Here is a 9661-nt window from a genome sequence, read left to right as displayed (position 1 = left end):
TTCCGATCTAACATGTCGGTGCCCTTGGAAACCTTCCCCAAGTACCCTGGCAAGCCCCCAGCGAAGTCAAACAGCCAGAACTACACACACACGACAGGAACTAATCAAACGCCCCAATTCCAGCCTGTTCCAGGCACCGCTACGGCACCTCCACCAGCAGCCGTTTGCTTTTAGCAGAGAGAAAAGCTGCGTCTCCATTCCCATAACCTCCTGGGCACAGGTGGAATTGAGTAGTTCTGCCCTTCAAACCAGCAGCATTTGCTTCAGACAAAGCTTGAAGGGAAATACGAGACATCAAGAAGCCTTGTGAGCCTGACACCTTGTTGTGTCCACTCGGGGTGTTTGACAGACCTGCCACTGCCTCCGCACGGCAACCTCGGGGAGAGGAAATATAATCCAAATCTGGATTAAAAGGTATCAGGAATCATTTGAAAGAGCTCATCAGAAAAACATTAATTTGAAAATAGAAAACATTCATGCCTACTACTTCCTTCTTTCTCCGCCAGTGCAGTACCAAGACACTCATTTCCCCTTCACTGGAAATGAATGAAAACTCAATCTTAACATATTTCATGTCAGTGAAGTTTATAAAGCAGCAAGGAATTTCTAAACCTGGACTCCATAAAAATTGGCTTCCACTTAATCTCAGGCATCATTAACAGCCGGGAATTTCACTTCGGGAAGGCACCAGGAAGCCAAGGTGCTCCTCTGGCAAACTGGAGGGATGAGGCTCACGGGGGATGCCCTCTGCGGAGGGCTGGGGAAGGTCAGACAAGTTGTAAATACTACAAAGCAACACAAAATCTTTGCTACTTTTCCGGCAACGTGCAAAAGGGATTTTTACTTCTCCTTCAGCCTGTTTGACTTACCATATTTCACAACTATACCTAAGGACGTGCACAAACCTGCAACAGCTTCCTAAATTGTTTCAATAATCACTTCAGTCACTCAAGTATTTGTTCACTCTCTAACAAACAGAGGTCTCCTGGTTGTTTCTGTTTGCATTTGGTTACTTTCCAATACGTTGATGCGTTTTTCAGCAAAACTGTTTACAAAACATCCTTTCCTTTCTACCCTGGTGAAACCAAGCCCTTAAGAGATAAACCCAGCACGCGGAGCTCAGCAGTTCCATCCAGCTCCTCTCCTCGCTGACATCCCGACTGCACACGCGTGATGAAAATGCACCAGCTCGATTTAAACACCCAAGCTGCTCTGCCAGCGACGAACCCTTGGATTCTCCGCTACACGACCATTTTGTCACAGACAAGAGCAGCTACAGTAAGTTCCATTAGAGAGCATCTCATTAGCGCTGTAAAATTCTGAGCAGTCATCAGTGAAAACAGGCACTCGCAGCTTCAGATTTATGAAGGCAGAATATCCTCCAGCCCAGCTCTTCCCTTCATTGACACATTCTTCAATTATCTATATATCAGTCTGTATTTTGTGAAGTGACATTTAATGTGGTTTGAATCAGGCAAACAAACAGCACATGGTTTGGAGAAGTTGGTGGTTCAGCATTTTGAGAATGGGACAGGCAGGAATTCAGGTCCTTTTAAAGGTCTCCCAGTTTGCCAATAGACAAAATAAATGCATCCAAAATCACAGAACCACAGAACTGCTGATGTTGGAAGAGACCTCCGGAGAACCTCTAGTCTTTGGGGAAAGGTATGTTTTGTTTACGGAGAAAGAACACCTATTTTCATTTGTTTCAGAAACAACTGCAGAAAGCAAACTTATTAAGAACAGTGGCATAAATTCTTCATTTCTCATCACTATATTTCACCAGCAAGTACGCTTACCTACCCTCTGCATCTCAGGAAACGCCAGAAGAATGACACAGAACAAAAAACCACAACCCACATGCAAATAAAACCAGGCACAAAATAAACAAGAACAACATTTTACCTGTGACTTGTCTAACTCTAATAAGCACTGCGAGTCCAATCCTTTAAATTATTGTGCAAATTATAATCATCATCTTTTGTTATACAGCACAGCCTTACAGAATATAAAATGATGACTATGGCACTGATATGCTAATAAGCTTTCTGCACTGTTGGATGGTTTAGCTGCAGATAGACTAATGCTGGCAGCAGATGAATAATTGCTCTCCATGCACTAAACATAACAGAGCTGCACAGAACTCCAGCATTTGTCAGCTTTATTTGTTTAAATGAGAAAAACACTGACAGCAGTTATTGCTGTAATCTTTTTATTTATCAGACAAGAAAACTCTAGTTACTTTTAGTGGGTCTGATCCTCTGGTAAAACCAAAAGTTGAAATATTTGCAAACTAATTCTGAGGCACATGCTGCAATGTCAGGCAAGAAAAATAAAGCAGAAGGAAATTAATCAAACCATAATTATTACATTTTTATCACAGCAGCATCTACTAGCTCAGGCTCTCACTTCATGAGGCAGAATGCACAGAGAGAGCAGAGTTCCCGTTCTGCCACGTTTGCGGGATGCGCACACACGCAGTGTGGATTACCAGCTTTTCTGCAACGTGGGAAACACGGCAGAAGAGGATGAAATAACTTGGTCTCTAAGGGCCCAACTGACTGTGGCAGGGCAGAGGTGGGAACTCACCTCCATGGCCGCTGCAGCGTGGGTCACCTTGCCTGCACCCATTTTCCACACAAACGGCAGCAAATCCACCACACGAGGGACTCTGGGGTCAACTCCTGATGCCCACCAGGAGCTCAGACCCTCTCAGGCAGCCCCAAACCGCGCAGCTTCCAGACCTGCAAAACCCCTTCCTCCCCCACTGCTCCTCCTCTTCACATTAACAGTGACTCTCGTGCTACTCTAACACTTTTATTTCTGTCCTATAAAACCAAAATCACTTGCAACTGGATTCCACGCTCAACGCAATGCCAAAATACATCTGTTGCCTCCCAACAGCAGTCCTGCCCGTCCTTCTCCACACACCTGAGGCAGCGCTGGAGGCGAGAGCCATCAGACCCCTTTGCCTTCAAGTGCCGCTGCCAAGAACTTCTTGCACGCGTCCGGCTAGAAACTTGCATTGATCTTCCTCCTCTTTGCGTTTCTTGTTGCTATTTTTCATCCCTTCACTATTAGGTCTTCTCGGAATTTTGATCACGTAACGAAGAGTGGCAGGCTGGAAAAGGCCAGCCCTGGTTTGATGCGGTGTGACTTGCCGTCAGTGAGCACCCCACGATCACATCCTTTAGCCAGAGGCACAGTTCTTGGCTTCGATTTGTGCACAGTTTTGCACAGATGGAGCCCGCGCAGCACGCAGAGCGCTGGGCATGCCTGCTAACAGCCATGTTTATGTCCCAGATTTGACTCCAGAAATGAGGGCACTGCCAGGTTGCAGATGAATTCTAAAAAAGCCCAGTAGTCGTCTGTCTACTGGAGGCTAAGGAAGTGTTCCAAGATAATTTATGGATGTGGATACACCACGGTGAGAGTGTGTCCATGCCAGTCTGTGATTCTGCCCTTCAACATGACACTGTAGAAAGCCTTTACTTACATTTTAATGTCCTAAGGACCATTTTGGTGGCTTCTGGAACACACAGACACACTGCACCGTCTGGACCACGCTTACGTTTAGAGAACAATACTTTGAGGGCTAGCTCCATCCCTGGGCAAAATTCAAGCCTGCAACGTTTATATTCCAGATCCCATTTGCTAAGCCTCTGCCTCCACATCTCAAACCTCAATGTTACTGGTGTTATTTAAAAATCCCACCTAATGTTACTTTATCTTGGTTTATTCTGTTATTAATCCAAGGCTTAGAAAACATAATTGCAGTATTCACAAGACAAATTTTCATTAACCATATGGAAGAAAAACATTTAGGGATGACATTTCTTCTATATTGATTCAGCAGTGCCTTTAGAAGTAAAGGTTATGCCTATTAAATTATTTTTGAAAAGGTAACTGTAAAAATTAAAATTCATCCAGATTAGCATTTACAAAAAAACCTTTAATATAAAATTTTTTCAGAATGTGTCACTTAAAAAGAATGCCAGACACCACTTTAGGAGATGTAACTTCTTTTTTAATGGCACTTTTTCCTGTAAAAAGGAATTTCTTGTATTGATAGAGAGGATGTTACAGCAGCAGACAGCATCTACAGCAGCATACGCTGCTATTTCCAACACACGGAGTTGCCTAGCAATCTTGGAATTTAAAAAGAGGAGAAAAGCAATAACAAAACAGAATTGTGAAATTACAAGACAGTGCAGCATTAAATTGGTTTGCAATACTTATCAAGATGCTCCTAAATGAGAAAAGATATGGGGTGTGCTGGGAGCATGATAAAACCTGCTGATCGCCTTCCTTCTCCTCCCTTGGATACGCGCTTTCACGCAAGGGCTTTCTCCTACGAAGCTTTATCACCTCCCCAATACCCATCCCTGCTGGGGGTGAAGGCCAACCTCAATCACCACGCCGGAGGTTTCGCGGGGTTCATACCTACGGGAACGTCCTGAAAGCACCTTCCCCTGTTTCTAGTCCTCCTGCAAGTCGTGCCAGGAAAGGCAGAGAAACCCTGCTCCCTTCAGAACCGCCCTCGGCTGTCAGAGCCGCCTTCCACCGCGGGACAGGTCGCCCCTTACCTGTTGCCTCATCCATGCTTTCCTCAGACACGTGCTCGTTTTGATGGACCCATTCACCATTGCACTTGAAGAAAATCTGCATAGCTGGCATAGCTTTACAGCGTAAGACAATGGGGTTGCTTTTTATAATGTAGGCATCATCTGGTTCTTCCATAAAATGAGGCAGCGTTCCAGGAGCAGATGGGATAGACTCTGGAAGGGCTTCACTGTTATCATTTCCTGAAAGGGAAGGAAAGGAAAATACGCATTTTTCATGTTGTTGCACCTTTTGTATCATCTCATTTAATTGACCAAATGCCATTTGGGGCTTTTATGGAAACTAATTTTACTGGAGAAACACCTGTAGGACCCGACAGCTCTCAGGAGTGTGCTTTGCAAGGAATTTGACAGGCACGTACGCACGCAAAAATAACAGACATTCTAACAACTGTTAAGAATTTGACGGTTAAATCAGGAATTGACAGAAAGGAAGCATCAGAATAATCAGAAAAGTGCACCATCGCTATTGCCAATTTTATAGACGGGGAACTGAGGCACAGAAAGATTAAATGAGTCACTAAGGTCATACAAAAAGTCTGTGGAAGAAGCAGAAACTAAACCTCATTCTCCTGAGTGACAGCCCAGTGCCTTAACTACCAAATCTTCCTCTCTTCCCCTGAATTTAATTTCCTTTAGACGGTTGCTGCAGATTTAACAGGGATCAGAGTGTTAACCACAGAGAAACATGCCGATAGGAACAGTGTTACCGTAGTGCTCCAACACTGGGATAAGCAAACCGTGATTTCGTACCCACTTAGAGGAAATCTTCAATATGCTTCTGCATCACTGCGGCCCCTTTTAGGTGATATGAAAGAGGAAAAGTGGTTTCTGTAGGGCCAGAAACTGCAAGATAGAGAGCCTTCTCAGCCTGTATCACAGACAGCAGGATCCAAGGGCATTTGTTCAGCAACAAATAAGCCTCAGTGCCTTGTTTTCTGAATTCCTCTGCTTACACATGAGCTCAGAAGCGCCGGAGTATGAGCTCTTTCTGTCCTACAACTCTTATAATTGAGTCAAATCCTAGCTGCTGCTGTCAAAACTGGGAAATTCCCATTGATTTTTAGCAACACTGGGATTTATTTCAGTAGTTTGTCAGTTTTGTGAGAAAACTCAGAGAACCGCAACAAAAATAAAGCAGAAGGGATCAATTTATGAGGGAAGATTAAAAAAACTGAATACATCCAGTGCAGCCAAACGATAACAGAGCGGGACATACCCTGTATGCAGATCAAGGGAATGGAGTATCAGAGAAAGAGGGATAGCTGAGGGCAATTTAATATATGGGATTTATCCAAAACCGATGAAATTAAGTTAGGTGAAAGGTAATTTATGATGATATGAAGTAAACCTAAACCCCTTCACAGCTCTAGCAGATAAGAGAATAATGAGAACGTCTTTATTTCTATCAGAAATAGGTGCCTCTCAGTGTATCTGTGTGTGCAAACACACACCCTGCATGTGCTGGGAGATTGCGATGACTTTCAAAGGCGTTCAGTGTTTTAAACTACACTCACAATGTACTGTGTGAAATATTGTCATAATTTCTCACGTGTTACTACTCAACGTTTATGCCAATCTCCATCTTGTCAATCGTCAGTAATACTGTGTCCCTGCCGGCCTTACTAAACCTGTGCTCTATAGGAAATAACAAAAATGTCATTGTAAGATTTTGGAGAGGCATTCCAGAACATAAACCACAAGCCACCATATTTATGTCTCTCTCTATATATATATAGAGAGAGAGAGAGAGAGACATACATACATACATATATATATATATATATACACGCACACGATTAAATATGTAAATTATAGGAGCTGTCAACAGACATCAATGATGTAATCAGTGCTAATTAGATAAATCGTAGGAAGATAATGCCTGGACTGACATTCTAAGAACCAGATACTGCCCGTTCTTAATGAGGCAGAACAAATCCCAGGGTCAAGTCCTAAAAAAATATAACTTCTAGGGCTTTTTCTGCTGTTATATAGATACACATGGATGTCAGGATAAATAATATTTTAGCTAACTGCAGTAGCTGCTGACCATAGCAAAGCCTCTCCTAAATTGCACCCGTTACTTGGAATTTTAACTTATGCATCTTGGTTTTGTGCATCACCTTTTTTGCACCCCGACTGGTATTCAAATTCATCTGAAAGCCAACTGGAACTTCGTAAGGGTTTTGATTTCCAATTATTAAGGTTTTCCACTTATAACTGTCAGTTTTCAAGATTCAGGTCATTCATATTTATAGAAAAAATGGCTGTTTTTATTCAGCAGTGAATGACAGAAGACCAAACTATCAAACACAATGCTTGTATTTTTCATTCCTAGAAAATTACCTTTCAGGAAGTGCTTTGTGTTTTATGTTCTGCACACTAGTCCAATGGGGACTTTAAATCTTTTTATGACAATAAGAGAAACAAAAAAGAAAGGAAGAAAAAAAAGATAAGCTAGGAACAAACACTGAATTCTTCTATGAAATATACTGCTGCTAGTTATCAGATCACATTAGAAAATCTTGATAGTCGCAGACATGAATCCGTCAGTAGTTCAAAACTGATTAGGATATAATTTAGATTTTAAAGTGAGATTTTAAAACAATGAAAGTTATGAGTTCTATACTCTTTTTTCTCAAATTAAGAGATATTTAAAATTATTAGCCGTATTTTCTATACTAAAACTAAAAAAAACAGTTAGAAGTGTTCTAAAGAAGCCAAGTAACTTGCTAGGAACAAATATGAATAATCCTTTTGTAACAATCACCCTCATAAAACATCTACGCCCTTGGTTTAGTTTCGGACTGAACCTCACGCCACAACTCACGGTGTAACTGTTAAGTATCTCCAAAAAGGCTTGCGAGGAAAGCCTCTCCTTCTGCTTATGTTTTTATAGCCAGAAGTAGGGAAGACTGAGAACACAAAAAGTCTCTCAACAGTTTCTGAGCATTCTGCAAAACAGAGAGAATTTTAAATGCCCTTGCAGCCCTACAATACCGCTTTTTTTTTCTTTTTTTAACTGGATCTTCACATCTACCTTACAAAGAACGAGCATCTCTCCTGCTTTTAAGTTACACATCTGAGCTAGCTGCCACTTACGATTTTAACTAACTCCCTTAAAAAGCGGGATGCCAATTCGTGGAGCAGCTGAAGGAAAAGCTGCAATGAACAGACCCGTCTCAGCCTCGTGCTGTGCTGATGAGACCTGTCAGCACTTGGGGAAGCGAAACCCCAGGAAGCTCTGTAGCTCCTGGGGCACCCAACGGGAGAGGGGTTCCTCTGGACACGAGGGAGCACTGTGGGGAAAGCAAGGATTGCTGAAGCACCCACTGCGCACCCGCCGTCATTTCTGCATCTCACATCTCAGCCAACAGGGTCTCCTAAATTTTCAGCACACGTTGAAAGTCACAAGTGCTGTACGCACACCTCAGCAAGGCAACTTTTGATATCGCTATATTAGTTTCATCAGACCCTCTTGCTTCCTATGGATATAAACTTCTAGCAGCTGTACCATAATCCTTCTCATCAAATATTTGGGCGACAGGTGGAAAATTGTTCTGCCAGCTGAGGAAGACAAAATCCATTCCTCCTGGCAATTTTCTGCAATGAAAACTCCAAAAAATGAATGTGCAATAAGTTGTGGAAATAAATCTAAAATATTATCACACAAAAGCAGTGTGCTCAGAATCTTTAGCTGCAAACTTATCCTGCTTATCTGAATTTTAAAGAATCTCATTTCTCCTTCTGTGTGCATAGGACTAGATATTAAGCTGGATGCTTCTACTTGAAACTATTAGTTATACACCTGGGCTTTTTCCATCTTGCTTTGCTTTGAAAATGCACCGTGGCTTCTTTGATCATTACTATTTTTTTTCCCTTGCACACACCAGGGAAGTCTGAGAACAAATCTGGGAAGCACATATCATCAATTTCATTTTACAGAAGGGTAAGCAGTCAGCCTGAGAATGGACTGGGTGCATAAGAGCAAGCCACGAAACCAGGAGCCAGGCACCACAGAGCTGGGTTCCGGTCCTGAGCAAAACCAAGCCGAGCTGTACAAATACTCCTCTGTTATTCCGAAGGCTTTGGATCACATTGTCTCCAGCTTACGAGCAGAAAAGGAGAGTGAAAGTCAATATATAATCATGGAAATAGGTTGTCTTAATAGGATTAAAAGTCAAGCCAGCTGTGAAGTATAATATACATACTTCTACGTGCCTTTTTGCCTATTCACTTTGTCCTGTCCCGTGTAACTCTATGGCTACAAAGCGGTAGAAGGTTAAATGCTTTTTCAGCAGCGATAGAACAGACCCATAAGAGCAATAAAATTTTGCTGTGACAGTATCCTTTAAGAACACGTGGTATTTCTGTAGTGAGCAGGACTTCTTCCACTGAAAGGATTTTTATGCTAAGAGGAGCGAGGTCATCCTCACAGCCCTCGTCTGATCTACACGCACAGGGCAGAAAGCACATTTAGTACCTATCTTTATTTGTATAAAACACAATAAAGTTTAGAAGCATCACACCTTCAACCCACAAAGTCAGGCTCAGTAGAGGAACTGAGGAAAGGACGGGACGTGGAGAGCAGCCCCCGATCACACAGCTTGACTGGGTTCTTTTTATAAAAAGAAAAAAAATAAAACCTAGAAAATTTTAAAAAAGCCCTTTTTCAGTAGCACTGCTTTTCCCTCTAGAATTTAAAATTGGGCTGACATTGTTGTGCCCTCTCTTCGGCCATTTCACAAGAAAATTGCAGTTCAACAAAATTTGTAAAAGTAACTTTCCACAAAGCACACTGCTAAAGGGTTGCAGAAGGGTAGGACATTTATTTTCAGCAATGAGGATTAATATGTTCATAAAACATTAGTGGTCTTCTATATGCCAACAGAGATGAATGTGTTATCCTACTGTAATCCCTTATGTATTCTAAATCTATCTATATCCAAGTTATACATATTTATAAAAATGATATATTGCATTTATTAAATATTAAGTGGATTAAAAACTTGAAAAATCTTTCATACATTCATACATTT

The 9661-nt window shown here is 41.9% G+C and overlaps 1 protein-coding gene across 1 annotated transcript in view; it reads right to left on the bottom strand.

The window, feature by feature from the left end:
* Positions 1–9423, bottom strand: part of UNC5D (unc-5 homolog D (C. elegans)) — a gene marked incomplete at its 5' end in the record, with an annotated part of 51718 nt that extends 42295 nt beyond the window's left edge. The window contains 2 exons of the mRNA XM_009874342.1: positions 4587–4820; positions 9371–9423. Of these exons, the coding sequence (XP_009872644.1) occupies positions 4587–4820; positions 9371–9423 (287 nt within the window). The remainder of the gene's footprint in view (positions 1–4586; positions 4821–9370) is intronic.
* Positions 9424–9661: the final 238 nt, after the last annotated feature.

This window comes from Apaloderma vittatum, unplaced genomic scaffold (genome assembly GCF_000703405.1).
Source record: "Apaloderma vittatum isolate BGI_N311 unplaced genomic scaffold, ASM70340v1 scaffold12408, whole genome shotgun sequence".
In the NCBI taxonomy this organism is placed as follows: Eukaryota; Metazoa; Chordata; class Aves; order Trogoniformes; family Trogonidae; genus Apaloderma; species Apaloderma vittatum.
The sequence above is the reverse complement of the archived record's forward strand: the minus strand, read 5'-3'. Positions and strand labels throughout refer to the sequence as shown.